At 39.4% G+C, this 16,914-nt stretch overlaps 1 protein-coding gene across 1 annotated transcript in view; it reads left to right on the forward strand.

The window, feature by feature from the left end:
• Positions 1–10,457: 10,457 nt before the first annotated feature.
• MMRN1 (multimerin 1) overlaps positions 10,458–16,914 on the forward strand; it is a 45,494-nt gene continuing 39,037 nt past the window's right edge. Inside the window, exon 1 of the mRNA XM_061374886.1 lies at positions 10,458–11,117. Coding sequence (XP_061230870.1) covers positions 10,594–11,117 — 524 coding nt within the window. The 5' untranslated portion in view covers positions 10,458–10,593. The remainder of the gene's footprint in view (positions 11,118–16,914) is intronic.

Raw genomic sequence — 16,914 nt, forward strand, 5'->3', positions numbered from 1 at the left:
TTCTCTTCCCTTCTCACGAGAACTGGTTTTACCCACCTGCCAGGGTTGCTTTCCTTTGATAATCTATTTATAACCTATTTATAAGAATTGACCAGTGCTGAGCTGTTCATAGTCATGGGCCCAGTGATATGATCCTTGCCTGTACTTTAAAGCTCCTGCTTTGATCCCATGCCTGTGGTCCTCTACGCTGCATTTTATTTAAGGGTCATTCTATACATAATAACTGTTTGCTGTCACTGTATGTTAAATACAGATAACAATAAGTGTTACATCACAGAACTGTACAAAGCTAAGCAAACGCTAAACCAAGGTCAGTAATAGTTACCTGGTCATTAGCCAATTAGTTGCAATGAAACAAGTTAAAACAAAACTTTAACGAAACCAAAACAAGTCCAAACCTTCTATAAATACTTTTTAGTACTAATAGAGAAAGGAAGAGAAGCATCTACCTCGCACCCTGCCTCTGAATGGAAGATAAAAGAATTAGAGATAGACAAAAATCAGTCCTGAAGGGCTTAGAACACTGGTGCTACCCAGAGGTGTAAAGACATTTGAACGTGTTGTAGGATCAGAGAAAGTAATTTTGCAGATGTTGAAAGAGCAAGGCAGGATTTCTCTCTTGACTAAAATTAGATTGGAAGAGCTTAAAATTATGTAGAAAAGTTACAGTGCCTTTCTCACCTGGGATATTCACTGCAATGCAATATATGATGTCCAGATCACTCTTCTAGGCCAGGAAGGAGCTGGTGGCTTCTCTGTTATTTCTAGGTCTCTAAAAGATACTGGTGCTTATGGCCCAGCAACAAGACTTTCAATGAAACCCCACGGCTTTCCATAATAGGTTTTTCTTGTTCCCACTAGGAAGGGAAATCCTAGGTGGACTAGAGTTTAATCTTGAAGGTAAAATCAGGCCTTGCTCACTCCAGATTCTTCCAGTGGTCCCATCCAAAACAGATTCATGTGGGCACTCCAAGGGCCTGTGTTCCCAAAGCCCTTTTGCTGCTCCTGCACCAAGTTTGAACAGTGCAGTTGCTTGATGCTTGGAAAGTATCTATCTTTCCATTTTCTTTTGTGTCATCTGAATATTATGTAGAGGGCTTGAGCAAATCTCAGTGCCTTCCTAGCCATGCTTGGGGAGACTGCCTGATCTTTTCATGAGCATTTGAAGGCACTCCAGAAAATAGATGAGACACGCCCATATTGCTGTACTTCCTGTAAGAACAATGTACTAGGTGTCATACTGGTTCTTACATTCCTCAGTTGCTAAAAAAGCTGGTAGCAGGCCCTATCTTTCAGCTACACATGATAACACGTACCAGGTTCAATGCACTGCCATTACAGCTCTGTAGCAGAGCTGACAGAAGAAAGGATAAAAGGTTTCACTGAAAGCATTGAAATTCAAAATACTTAGAAATCCAATCCTTACAAAGTGGAGCAATTTTACATTCAGTATTTGTTTGCTTTACTTTGGTTTGGTTTATGAGGGATTTCTATTTTGAAAGCTTTTTCTCAATTATTCAACTTGTTTCTCTTCATTTCGCTTTCATCGTTTCACCACTAGTGACTGGCATGGTGATGAAAAATACACTTTATTAATTTGGGGATTTTCTAACAATAACAAACCCCCAAACATTTTGATGAAATAAGACTTTATTATTAGTTTGGGGTTTTTTGTTTGTTTGTTCGGGTTGTTTTGTTTGTTTTTGTTTTTTTTTTAAGAAAGAAACCTCTCATGTAGAGTTACTGGCATACTCTTCGGTGTTCAATCTGAAATGTGAACAAAAAAAAAGAAGCCAGGGTAAGAAGTAAGAAACCATCCTTATACACTTGGTACTCTTCCATTTGAAATCAGTTGCTGGTGGCCATTACTTCTTGGTGTTACCTTCTTTGACCCTCTCTTAACCTCCAGCTTTTCTGTTACCAATACAGCTAAGAGACACCATTCAAATCCAAGCCCTCATGTATCACTGTTTGTGCCATGGTTACTATAAATGAGTATACATTCATATATTTAGATTTAGTAGTCACTCCCAAAGCTCATTATTTTCTAAATTAGGCTTCTTCAGGCTCCAGCCCAGCTCTAAATTCTAAGCTGCAGCAGCCTTTGCATAACACATTAGTCACCCCTCCTTCACTTTTTGGTTCCAAGGGAAAAATTAGACACTACAAAAAAATTTACAATTGCTCAAATTGGAGATTACACACAGAGATTCCTGGTGCCCTCCTTTTGTTTTTCTCCCAGGGCATGTCAAGACTGCTAACCAATTTTCTAGGAATAGAATTCATCACATGGGCCAGAGAAAAATCTCTCAAACCTATTTTTCATATGATGGGGAAAGCTTCTCTGTAAACAGCAGAAGGCTCACTCTAGAGGCTGGAAAAAAAAAGTTCTGTGGCAAGATCAGGGGACTTTGAGAAGCCTTCAATATAGACAACTTTCACATCTTACCGAGGTTTCCAGGAAAACAAAGCATGGCCCCAGATATTAGCAATCCACACAGTAGCTGAATGGGAGTCTTTAAGTCTGGGTGGAAATGATATTTTTGAAACTCTTGTGTCAAAGGCTACAATGAAGAGTAAATTTCAGCTGGTTTGGGATATATTTTCTGCCAAATCCATGTCTTTCCCCTTATCTATTCACCATTTTCTGACTGGTGAATCATCACTGGACATACCTGGAGATAATTTGCCCTATCTTCAAATGTCTAATCTTAAGGAATATAAATCCCCAAGAATCTTTATAAGTAAAGGAAACAGGAGAATAATGTGATCAAACATATCTTATAAAAGAAACTGAGCATGTTAAATCAAAATCAGTGTGGAAACTGGCTTCAGTCAGTCACTGCAAATAAGATTAATCTCTTCTAAAGGCATTACGCATCCTCAGCTCCTCTACCAAGACTATTCGTATAAAAACCTGCCTCCAGATCCAGCCAGACAGAACATCTCTCTGCCACAGGACTGCTCCTCTCTAGAGGGAGCTACTTCTACAGATCTCCCTGCAATGTGCAGCTAACTGGTTCAGTTCTGGGACTCAGTTTATCCCTGGGTCACATCCAAAAGGAAATTAAGATACTACCATATCCTGACACAGTATATCTCGAGCCACAGAGATACCAGTTGGGAAACACCAGGCAAATCAAATTTCTTTCCCTACTGAACTAGAACCTCATTATCAAACCAAAGATCACTACAAAAAAAACTAGAGACTGACACATTTATTCCTATGGAATTCATACACCCACCCTACGAACAGTGACAAGTTCTAGTCATGTATCCAACTAAACCTGGACGAATTTCAAGCACAGGAGCAAAAATCCGGAGACAGAATTATGGATAAATTTAGATATAGATTTATGTATACTGAAATGTTTACAACTGTATTAACACCTCCCCTTCTAGATTTTCGAATCCCCCAGGCAGAGTCTGTCATCAGGCCACAGCTGATGTGTAATGGAAGAACATCATGGCTATCTGCATGCTACCAGTTGCAACACTGGGGCCTCAGAGCTGGAAAACAGAAACCACAATTCTGCATATAAAATGATGAAAATGAAATTGACCCATAGACACCTCAGTTGAGCAAAATGCAGAAAACCAAAACATCATGAACAGAACTCCTGTGGTCTTAGGATACCACATGCAGACTTTTATAGCAGATTTTTTATCTCAATTGTATCCGTTAGGACTTGCTCTTTGCATACCTTGCACAATTTTCCTTCTGCTTAAAAAAAAGGGAAATGGCTTCTCACTGTCCCTTAAAGGAGGTGTGACTCTCACTCCAGACTGAGCTGCTTGGGAGGGGGAAGAAATCTATTTTCCCACGAAACGTATATCTACAAGAAAAGTGATAAAAGTGTGGTTGTAGAAAGCCAAGTCTGTGTACTTGCCATGGAAACAGCAGTTATAAGAAACATAGTGATGGGAGGAATATCAACTATCATTTCAGTCTGAATTTTCCAGCATGCAGACATACCAAACTGTAGGCTGCTCCTCATGCAACTTGATAGACTCACCACTGTTATTATCTTGGTAATTGTGGTTCATTTCTGGCTGCTACTCTTGAAATGTCCTAGGTATACTTTAGTGTATTTAGGAAATACAAGGGATGAAATGGAAAGGAGAAAGCAATGGTGTAAAGGGCTCTTAACCACACTCTGGGTTCTGACCTCATTTTTGTGAGGCCAACAGTAACCCTAATGTGTATTTAATTTACCCATACTTTTTTCTTTACATCCTGGCATGGGAGGACATTATAAGGAAGGAAAGGGATTTCTTTGGAGACACCCTGGATACAAAGTTGTGCAGGTCTACTTTTGGAGGTTTTTTATTTCATCTGTATCTAAGAAAGCTTGAAATTAAAAGCACCTCCAAGCTCTAAGAAAGCTTAATCAAAGTTGCAAATCCAAATTACAGTATAGGGTTCCATTTACAGAACTGTCATTATTTCTGTGATTTTCAACTGTTCTTTGCCTCTTACTAGTTTCCTTTCTTTGATGCCCCGTTCCTCTTCAGTCACCTAATTCTCCTTTCATTATTCCCTTCTTTTTGCTATCAAAGCTGTGGTGAAAACATCACAATCTTCCTTCTCCCCCCCTTACTAATGTGAACAAAACCCCAGCCAAACCAAGCAGCCATTATTGCCAAAGGAAAGAGATGCGCATGCTGAATGCTGTCTGTTAGCATTAGACTCTGCAAACCAGATGACTGATACTCAGCAGCACTTGATGACCTGCCCATAGTGAAAAATCAAAGAGCTTCCAGAAGCTGACTGCTTCCGGAGTTGAGGTAAGTGCTGCTCTTCCAGTCACTTGCAGCACTGCTGTTCAGGCGGGTTGATCACTCCTTGTGGAGCCAAGCACAGATATGAATGGTTGCTACAAATAGAGAAAAATTTTGCTGTTGTCACAGCCCTGGCTTCCTTCTTGTTTTCAGAGACTGTTATTGATCAATATAGTAGGGAATGAGCTATCATGGGAGCTTTTAGGTGCTTATCTCTAGCAGCACAAGTTTGTTTTTCACAGGGTGTTGCTAAAAAAGGTTTGTCACTAGCAGATATGCATGGGAATTTCACACTATCAGACAGATGAAAAGTGCATCCAGGAAGTTTCTGTCCTTCAGAAATGATTTCTTAGTCCCCAGCTTGCCACCTTCTCATGAAAGAAGACTTCTGGGGCTAGCTAAGCTTTTCTTCGTGTTGAATTTAAAGCCTACATAAGGAACTGTTGCTTTTCTGTCTTTTGCTGATTTCTTGGCATTTGGAAATGGTTTGGTCTCCAGAATAGTGTAAGCATTCCCAAAGCTAAACTGTCTTTTAGCATCATCCCCTATAGGCTGCTGAAAGAGGCCACAGTGCTTACCCAAAATCAGGGCCTCCATCACACTCTGGAGGCAGTACAGGGAAGGAAATGGACAAGGTTAGAGCGCTGCACCAACAGGTAATTTCTTTAGTTTTAGGAAAATCCTAGTGTTCTTTGGTATATTTGAATATGAAAATCAGTTTTAGAGAGGAAATGCTTATAGGTGTTTTTTTTAAAGTAACCCAGACCATTGCCAATTCCCACTTGATGTCAGCTTTGTCTTATGGATAGGCTGAAGTTAGAGCAAAGCAGAGATCAGCTGCCACAGTTCCCCCATAAAAGATGCTCTTAATACATGTCTCTGAAGGCTAAAACCTTGCACTCAGGCAAAGGAAAATAATATATTGTAATACACTAAAATCACAGTTATTACATGATATTTCAGCTAAGGTATATTCAAACACTGTAGGGCATTTGGTTTTCTTCACTTGATCAAGAGTGATGCTAATGAAGAAACACGACTCTCTGCCTTAGCTGGATCCAGATTGCAGCTGATTCATAAAAACTACTAAGAATTCATGCTGTACCCATGCAAACTTCACATAGTGGCCTTTAACAGGAAAATCCCTCTGCTGCTATGTCCTTTCTACAAAAGGTAATGATTTTTCCTGTTACTACTGTTCTAAGTAAAGGAAGATTCAGTGGAGTTATTTTTTGAGATGGACAGAGTGGTCTCTATTACACGATCAAAGCAAACCTAAAGAAATCTCATTGATTCACTGACTCTTAATTTAGATATACAATCTGAATTTCCAGGAATGATTTTTCTGGAGAAATAATTTTGTCTAAGTACACAATGGTTATAACCTGTACCTATTGTGTGCTTTTAATTCATGCTAAGCAGCCATATACATTGGATATAAGCTGCTAAGGAAAAAAAAAATAAAAAAAATAAAAATTAAAAAATATGGTATTTCAGAATTGCTCAGAAACCTTCAATATGCTTTTGGAGCTTACAGGAGAAACATTATGACAAGAACAAGAGACTTACTCTGATACAGAGGGGTATTACAGCTCTTGATACAACTTGATGAGAATTTTCTGCATCACTGCAGAGCAACTACAGAAGTGATTTCTTCTTCCCAATCCTGATGTGCTTAGCTTCATTTCTTTAGTGCTTCCCTATCACACCTGAGAGAAGAAAGCAAAGTGGCTTTTTCACTGCGCCAACTCAGCTGGTACCAACAGGCACTGCAAGCATGTGAGAACTTACCACAAATACAAATTTATTCCATCTGGGGCAAGGGAAAGCCAAATTCTCCCAGCAGTAGGCATGCCAGTGGCATAAAATGCTATTCAATAACTCTCATTTTTTATCATACCACTTGTGACACTAGGTGCTCAGCAGGCACACAGCCCATGATCTGGGCAGCATTTTACAGCTGTTGTAGCCGCTGGTATAGGTAGAAAAGATGATCTGGCTGTGCAGTCCTTGCATGGATAGTTCTGGGGTGTCTAATCCCTATGGATTTGAACTCTCTAAGACTGGGGAAGGCTTTACTACCAGTAAACCCCAAAGAGTGAGGATGATAGAGGGCTGTGAGACAGACCATGGCTCTGTAGCCAAGGTGAGGTTATGGAAGCTATTAAATGATCTTGGAGAATCAACAGTAGCCCTGCCAAAGTAACTGTGCAGCCAGATAACTGCAGAAGAGATCAAACCTGATGCTCCCTTTACAGTGCTTAGGGAAAGCTGAAAGTCTCTGAAGATTGTTCAAGTTGTTCAATGGGATGAGCAGGGATTTGTCTGAAGTCAAAAGTGTTGCATGTGTGCCATTAGCAGATGTTAGATATACAAAAGTTTCTAAAATCCCAGCCTTTAGTCAGCTTACTTAGGCTTCAGTAAGGTGCTTTCCCGATTTGGAGAGCCACAGCTGTGACCCTGAAAATAAATATGGCTCTTTCCTCCACCGTACCAAATAAGATAACTTTTATGTAAGCAGAAGGGTACAGCTCTTTTAGGCAATGTAGCCCGATTTCAATGCCCCCCAAGGGTGCAGTTGCATCCTGAAGACTCCATTTCCACCTCCCAGGAAACTGCTTCTTTTACCATCCTGTGCTCTCATGGGAGACTCTCCATGCCCCCTGCTGAATGTGCCACCATACATAGAACTTAAGACTCCCTGGGTGAAAGAATATGTGTATAGCAGCAAGCATGAGTGTAGACTCCAGGATGGGCACTTAATACAGACTGGGAATTTGAGATTCAGCTTCTGCTTCAAGGTCGACTTTTAAATTTTACAGTAAAGCCCATGTGGCCAGCCCAACATGCAGGGATTTCAGTAACACTGATGCACAGTAATACAAAAAATGTGGCACCTATGGATGTATGCATAAGGGAGTAAGCAGCATGCTAGGCAGGAGTTTTCAGGATAATTTTCAACCCACTTCTACCTAAGTTTCACTAAATGCATCCAAGTGCTTATCTTTTCCTAGGTATAATTTGCACTGAGACAAGAAGCACTTGGATATGAGCTAATGCTGAAACATGATCTAGATTGAGCTTCGGATTCAGATGCAGCAAGGAGCAATCTGAAAATGGATATCCTGAGGTTCTTACAGTCCCAAAATTGTTTTGCTAGATAAAAACACCTTCAAACCATTTTATCTTTTAATCAACAGCCCAGACATGTAGTAATAAAATCATAAACAATTAAGATTAAATTTTCATTTTGGAGTATTCAGACAGGGAAATAAACACTGTTGTAATGAAATCTACCAACTATCAAAAGCCAGACTCTTTTACACTGTTTTTCTCTGCACTGGTGGAAATCTGCAGTGGCTTCCCTGACTTTAGGGACAGAATTAACAGTTGCACTGGAGTAACTCAAAGCAGAATCAAAGCTTTGTTAGTTATAAGGCACTCTGACTGTATAAATAAACACAGTACTCAGCTGCTGTGATTTTCCATTTTTAAAGCCATCTTTAATTTAATTTGCAAATATGGTCAACACTAATTTACCTCTCACTTTTCCTTGTGATTTCTAAATATATAGGATGGCAAATGCTAATTCAGGTAAAGGTATTAATTCAAATTCTCAAATACAGAACTCAAAAAGAGAAGCACTCACATGAAATAGCTTATACTAAAGCTTTTAAATGAGATTGCTCATCAGACTTTCTCCTGTGCCCTACAATTAAAGAACATGTACAGATTTTCACTATGAATAATAAAAAGAAAGGGGAAATAAGGTCTCCAAAAGGAAGCACAACTGCATTTATTTTCTAACATGTACCACAAAATTTCATCTGTTTTACTTGCATAGTAGAATCCTACAATTTACTGAGACAATAAAACAGAAAAACAAAATCATAGCAAATGGAAAACCCAACCCTTTAGCATGGTATTAAAGGTCAGACTATCACCTGGTAGCTGAAAGCAAGGTGCTGATACCTAAATCTCTCAAAACAGGAAGAGCCACATCAGGGATTTACTTGACTGTAATAAGAACTAGTAGTTTATCTCCATGCTTGTTTGGTTGGTTGTTCTTCTTTTCTATTCCTCAAATAATGAAGCATGCCTAGAAGATACTGTTCTGTTCCCAGGTGTGTGAAGTTGCTTTCATAGATGCATTGTACCCTAGTCCTTAGTACAGCATTTGTCAGTGACTAGAGGATTTCTGAACAGGTTGGTGATACCCTCTCAGATCTTTTCGGTTCCTGACAGGTCTCTTCTGTTACTGCTTTGTCCCTACTTCACAATGTCATGTTACATTTCTCTACACAATTTCTTCAGCAATTTTCTTTTCCCTTTCTTCTCCTTCAACAAGAAATTAACTCTTCTTAGTCTCAGAGAGCTAGAGAATGGCAGTAGAGGGGGAAAGATTCCTTCTCCTCATCTCCAATTGCAGTATTCAACCTTGCAACTACTAAGCATAATTTCATAGAGTATTGTAGATTGGAAAGGACATCCAAAGGTCATCTGGCCCAAAACCCAACTCAAAGAAGGGCATAGATCACATTTCTCAAGTTTTTGTCTAGTTGAGTTTTAAATATCTCCAGGCATGGAGATCCCACAACTTCTCTGTGTAACCTCCTCCAGTATTCATCTACCCTTCCGGTGTAAAAAAATGTCTTTGCTCTTTATACTGAGTATTCATCTCCTAAAAACATTTCTACATGTAAAATTACCATGTTTAGGCTGCAATTAATATTATTTTAGAATAATAATTGTAATTAATTGGCAAGGTATGCAACAGAAGGGAAGGAATGGACTCAGTGTTTCAGGATATTCCTTTCAGTCTTGTCCGTGGGTGGGATTCAGCTAGCAGACTTAGAGATATGGATGTAGCGGTCCATAAATATAGATCTGTATGTGAACTAGGTGTCTAAACTCCAGCTACAGTCAATTGGGACATAGGCTGGGACTTGGTTGCCCCTACGTAAGCTTTTAACATCATTTGAAATGCCCTCAAGTATCCTGCCCCAGAAGGGCACGTGCCTTCCTTAGATCATATGCCACCTCAGCAGGGCTCACATGGGTGTTTATTGTACCCTAATCTGAAATGACACCAGGCACCTGTGGGTAATGCTATAGAAATAGTTCATACACATCATAGCACGAATTACAGAAATAGGATGAGGCAAAAATCACCAATGACCTGTAGGCAAATTATTACATACAAGGGCTTGTTGTACAATGATGAATACAGTATGAACCTCTTCCACATCATCTCTCCACTTCTGGCAGTACTGTGCTTAAGCATTCAAACAAAAACAGAAAACACAGCAAACTTTCAGCTTTATGTAACATACCAGCCTTGCCAACTTTTTCAATAACAAGGTCATAAGTACAAACTATCCAAAGGGCACATGTGACAAGTCACTTCTGTTCTCTGTACACGTACATATGAAAGGAAAATTACCTAATAAATTCAGGTTTTATCCCTCAGGATTACTTTGCGGTACATATTTTTCCACATTTCTATTGTACCATTGATCTTTATCCTGTGCCTTCTGCAGAAACTTCTTTTTTCCTCCCACAAAGGCTGCCAGGCTCCCACTCTCTAAAGGGTCACAGGTTGCAGAGGAATCCACAGAAACAGGAAACCAGGCTTCCTCAGTCAGTTTGAAACACCAAAACCTGTTTCCTTTCTACAAAAATAAAGCCTGTCAGAGCATCCTCTTGGTAGACTCACTGTATGAGCAACAGCTTAGGAGGAGGGAGAAGCTACAGGATTTCTTGCTGGGGAAATATATGTGAGATAACTTAGAGCTTTTACAAACCAGCAGAATGAAGGAAACAATCTTCTTGCTGCTGCTATTGCACTTACAGAGTGGCAGCATTGGGTTTAATACTCCAGGAAAACTATGGACAACAGTCCAGAGTCGTGAAACACAGACAAGTCACTCAGACTTGACTCCCTCTCCATCCACAACTGTGGGGTCACACCATTCTGAGATCCAAGCTGCTGAAGCAAGTGCCTCACAGGGACCTCCTTTTGCATCCTCTGGCAAGACTCTTGGAATGGAAGCAGTGAAGAAATCTAATCCTTCAACCTCTACCCCTGAAAGCCTGTTAAATGGACACAGTGATGGTGACTCTGACAAAGATAAGATGGGAAGCTCATCTAGCAGCAAAGGGGCATCTCTACAGAGCAATGCTAGAGAGGTCTCTTTTCAGCAAGAGGTCACTACAAGCCAGGATACAGCTACAGGGAGAAGATCTCTCAAGCAGTCATCCCACAGCACTGGTATCACCAGCACTCAGCGGGATGTCAACTCCAAAGCATCCGGTTTTGACACTACCAGGGGAAAGTAAGGGAATTTTCATGTTTTTTCTTTTCTCTTATATACTGCTTAGGAATGGTTATTTTCCTGTCTCCTGTGAGATAATTGGCAGGAGTCCTAGTAATTTCAGCAAAATTGTTTTCTGAATCAAAGACCATCTGAAACAAGCAAGGGACCAGACCTGCAGTATTTACTCAGTCAAAAACATATACTTGTAACAGAATAAGTGCTGCAATATTTTATTACTCAGGGTAGTTATCTCAAAACCAACAGGAAAGTCATTATCATATATGGGTAGGAAAGGACTACAATAGATGCCTCCCTGTTTTATGCACAGTAAACTTTTTTTGTTTGGTGGTGTTTTTTTGTAATTTCTTTTCTCGTGAGCAAAAAGTTACAAATGCACTTTTTCATTTTGAATCTATTAAAAAATTTTCCACCAAATTAAAAATACAAGTAAATAAGTGTACGAAATGCATCCATGATTGACAATTTGAAACATATTCTGTGATAAAAGCTTATGAAAAGTGGAGTTGCAGGTGGATGTGCATTCAGAATTGTGTAACTTAGTACATAATACCTATGTGTAACAGAGTGTATCAGATCGTACTGTCTAGTTTTATAGCTCTGGAACACTCATCTATTTCCTTTGTTCCCCAGTGTCTTCAGTTCTCAATGAAGACGTTGATATGTCTTTGGAGATATTTAATTGCTGATACATATTCAGATACAGGTAGAAAATTGAAGATACAAAAGACTGGTTGTTTTCCATAGTACTTACAGAGAGTGGGCTTTCAGAATACAGATTTCTTCTTTTGATGGTATTTGTCCAAATGTTAGCATCCAAAAGGAGGAAAAACACTTTTGCCTAAATTGCCACAAGAGAATAAATCACCCCCTTGAAATACTCCTACAATTATCTTGCTTTGTGTGGCTGAGAGCTAATGTTCCTTCAACTCCAAGAAAATATTCCCCTTGGCCTGAGCATGGTTTGGATCATGCATATGTGAAATAATGCACAAAGACCCAAAGGAAAGGAGTCCCTTCCCTCTGCTTGGAAGAGGTACACCAGCAAGGAGCTGTTTCCCAGAGAGCTTTCTTAGCACACTCCTCCAGTTGTAAATGTCATCTGTTACCACACCTTACTATGGCGTTTGACAGAGTGTCTTAGTTAACCTGAGTTAAATGAGTTGTCTTTGCATGTGGGAGCTGATAACTGCATCTCCATTAAAATAGGGCCTAACATATGTCAACCTTAGAGCCTTTGGCTTTCTCAGCTTGTTTCAAGAATAGTGTTTCAGTGAAATTAATCTTCAGAAAACTCTGTGAAGCAGCAGATATTGTTTCCACCTTTTACATAAGATATAACTATGAAGAAAGCAAAAAATTAGTCTCTGGTGAACAAGGTCTCATATTTTATTTATCATAACAGGATGAGGTTGGAACTGCAGAGAGACAAAATAAGCAAATCTTGTATTGGCTAGCACTGTATTTCATAAGTGGATGAAGAGCAACCTGCTGTGCAACACACATAAAGATCTTTTTTTTAAATCAAAGTTACAGGAACGTCTAGCTACACAAAACCCCAGCATAGAACAGAATGCTGAACCCCCACTCTTTTCACAAACTGCTGGGCCATGTAGCCTCTTCTAGCAAATGCCTACAGTCCTAGGTGTGGCTTGATCCTTTACACATCAAGATTCTTCTGTTGCAAGTCTCATTTGCCTACTGCATAAAAGTGCTTATACACTCAGCTAAGGTGTTTTGAGCTTTTCTTCCAGTATTGCCATTGACCTACACCGTGATTTAAGTAAGTCATTTAACTATTCTGTCCCACTTTCCCTATCAATTAGACCTGGATGAATAATACAGATGCTTGTGACTGATGTTTTTTCAGTGAACTCATGAAAAATTTCCAAGTCTAGTGTGCTCAGTGTTACCAGTCACTGCTGTGAAACACCTGGCAAGCTGCTGCTGAGAAACTATGCAGAAGAACACAAGCATTTTTATTTATTATGTGCAGATGTTATTGACCACAACCTAAATCCATTTCTAGCACATATTTTCATTAAAAAAAAAAAAAGAGAAAAGCATTTTTATTGCAAATAAACTGAAAGAGATGCTGTAAAACTTCCAATAAAGACATATGGGTTTCTTCAAGCTTTACTCATTTAATGCCTGAGCTGAGCATGAATGACTCAATTGCAGGTTTTGTAGTTGTAAAGTGTACTACCTCTGAAGAAATTTGGAAACACAATTTGCTTCTTGAATTGACTTTCAATTAGAGCAACCCTTTGGTTATAGTTTGTATTCCAACCTGAATTTTTTGAGTGACCTTTTAGGAACTGCATGACTCTCTAAACCTTTATGGCAACCCATTGTGTTAACATATGTGCAGAAATGATGATGTTACAAGGCTCCATATAAAAGGAACAATAGGAAGAAGTCAAGGAGAGACAAGAGGAAGGAAAACAAAATAAAAATGAGCATTTGTTTTTCAATATATTTATAGTTTTTAAAATAGCAATGAATATACTTTGTTGGACAGTCTCCACGGCTATGAGATTGCCCACAAGGTACAGTATGTGCTCATTGTACAAGCTTAACTACCCAGATGCCCCTTTCTGAGGGAGGATGTGTGCCTTACTGGCTTAATTACAAGATAATTCCTTTGCTATTGCTACCCTAGATTATCTGAGGACAATATTATATGCACATATCATGTCCATCCTAGAACCAGACTAGGAAAAAAGTTCTTCTGATTTACTCTATTTTTGCAAAATTCCCATTAAAATGCCAGAAAAGCATTATTTAGGAAGATTTAATGGATTTTCAAAGCCTGCACCTGAAGAATATTTCTGACAACCACCCAGTGTGGCAGGCAGGACACAGCAAGGTAGGGGAGCTAGCATCACCCCAGAGCCCAAATTGACAGGCACAGTTGGGCTGCAGTGCCAAGATGAAGCTGGGAAGGCAAATCAGTGAGTCAGAATCAGTGATCATCTGGTGATGGTGACCAGGATATATCACATTCCAGTGATCACTGGGCAAGTCCATAGTGATGGGGCAAGGTCAAAGTTAGGCCAGGATGTCAGCTTGCAGGTCAGGATTGGCACAGGTAGAATGCAGTCCTGGGGTGAACTTTAGTGGGGCCTTTGAGCCCATGGGCAGGGTATATGTGTGGAGACCTCAGGTCAGACTGGTCAGGTTGAATAAAACCCACAAGTGCCATCAGGGTCCTGACAAGATTCCATTTAATTTTATTGAAAGAAATGCACTATTACAACTGCCAGAATAAATTAATATTTTTTTTCCCTATTGAAACAGAACCATATTTGCAAAAGACCATGACTTTATTTTAAAAACCCATCTCAGGCTGGCTTTTCAGATTTCAGCAGAACTTTTGAGAGCAGAGGCATACTGCAACAGGCAGGAGTACAGTCAGTAGGGCTAAAGGCAGATTAAAAATTCTGCTGTTAATAAAACTTAACTTTGAGCCTCTCTGTATCACATCCCAGTGTCGTATTTTAAGTGCTAAAATATTGGGCATATCCTTATCCCTAAAACCACTAAACTCTTCCTTATTCTTTGCTGGAATGAAAATGAAATGAAATCCTGTTCTTTTGCAGTGAAGTGGAACAAGTTTATAGTTAACCTTAGAATAGGTACAGGAGGACACAATTTATAGGTTCTGTAGTTGCCTGCTCTCTAACTATTTCAGAATAGTAGTTTCACTGGTGAGGCATCCCCACTTCTGGGAGGTCCTGCACCCAAGCTTTCAAAATAACAAGGAAACTTTATAGGAAACATATGTGGAATGGCCTGAGCTGAAGGAAAACTCCTTTCTTCACCTCTAATAATGACTTTGACTTAAGCTTTGAAATGTAAGCTTATGTCTCCACAAACAAGTATTTTTTTTCCTTTCATTTCTGCCAATCTTCAAATTTTCATGCTATCCGTATCAATGAATGAAGAAATGCTGAAAGAACAGAGCTGTGCTTCAGCAGTAGAGAAAGAGATTTTCCAAAGTTCCAGAGACATTAAATGTGAGCACCAATTTGGTGTCAAATATGAAAACAGATGATACATTCTTTTCAATTGAGTTTATGTGAGATACAGGGCTTTTTGCCTGTGGAGAGAGGCAACTGGAGTATTTCTCTATATAAAGCATCTTAAATAACAGTGGTGATATGGTGGAAGTCTGAGGCAGAGTCCTGAGACTAGCACACTCATCCTTTCATTGAACCCAATGTTATTAATTACTATTCAAGGCAGCTTCTGAATGCATGACACATTCATTCAGGCTGTAAATTAACCACACTATTTCTGCATTGTTGGATGGCTCTACATTAGTCTTTTCTCTTAGCATGTGTATACTGCACATTGTCCAATTATCATGAATGCAGTGAGGGTCTTCATAGACTTCCTCTGACATTACTTTAGGTAGTGGTGAGGTGATGGTATTTTATTACTAAGCACAGAAAGGTTCAATAAAGTCAGCACCAGGGACAGATTTCCTTAGCTGTCACATGTGCTAGGAGTGCTGAAATACTTCATTCTCATGACAAGACCTCTGCATTTCTCCCTAGAAATTGCTTTTCCCTGTATCAGCTTGGTAGAATTTCTATTGTACCGACAAATTAAAATGAATGGGTAAGCTCAGTAGATGGTTCAAATGCACAACATACATAGAAACCTGATTTAACCACCTAGTTAATGCAAGGTTCACAGTCTCTTTTCATCATGTCACTTTTTAATGGAGCAGAGAACAATTCTTGAATTGATTTCTTAAGACTTTTGCATCACTATGCATTTACAATAAATACAATCATACATGGGTTAGGTTTCTGCCTCATTAGGTATGTTCACTATGACCTGGAAGGAGGAACCTCTTACACTGGTACTTAGGTTGCCTTGGTGGCTAAGTGTCGGAGGATGTTTGACAAGCAGTGCTTGCTTTACCATCACAATGTTGTATTTCAGCCACGCAAAAGACCTCTGCAATGAACCCCTCTTATCCAGCAGCATCTTGAATAAGTTATGATGTGGGCTGCAAACCCACTATCTAATTTTCCTACACACACTGAATGCAATGTTACTCCTGCTGCAGTCCTAAAAAACAAATCATTCAGCCAAGTGCTGGTATTCACTACTTTATTACTATTTCATTCACAGAATAAATGGGTCAATGGACATAATTATGCAGTTCCATAATGATGCATGTGGCACAGTATCAAGAAAATTTTACTGTAAAGAGAATTTTAATGCAAGTATTTAGAGATTGTTGCTGTCTTCTGCTGAGCACAGAATTGAAACAATTAACAGCTGAGACTGCTGGTGTGAAGTAGCAAAACACCTTATTGCATCATGCAGATGAGGTACTACAGCACACTGTACAGCAGCAGTACTGGTATAGGGCAAGAGCTGCAAGAAAGGTCCATGCAATTCATACTTTTTGTTTATATTAGTGCTATTATACCCTATGTGTTGTGGAAATCTTTTCCACCGCTGTTGTCCCATGCACAGAATGAATTAAAGGATATGTTTGCTCCAAGGCAGTGGTCATTTTTCAAGAGGTTCCAGTACTGAGGTGGGAAGTAGTCATTGCTGGAGGTGGTTTACCCAGCTTGAACTGCCTCCCAGAGGGATGAGTAGGGTGTTTTGTCTTTCAGGAGAGAAGAAAGGTAAAAAAATGTCCTACAATACTGTACTGTAGGTGATAAACTAATAATTTCTGAAAACCAGGCAAAAATTCAGGAAATAGCAAAATCCAAGTTCTGGTTCTCTGAGACAACCTCTCACCATTGATGCTTGGCAGAGTCAT

The sequence above is a fragment of the Neopsephotus bourkii genome, unplaced genomic scaffold (assembly GCF_033783945.1).
Source record: "Neopsephotus bourkii isolate Nb327-2 ecotype Australia unplaced genomic scaffold, CSIRO-AGI_Nbou_v1 NB_168, whole genome shotgun sequence".
Classification (NCBI taxonomy): Eukaryota; Metazoa; Chordata; class Aves; order Psittaciformes; family Psittacidae; genus Neopsephotus; species Neopsephotus bourkii.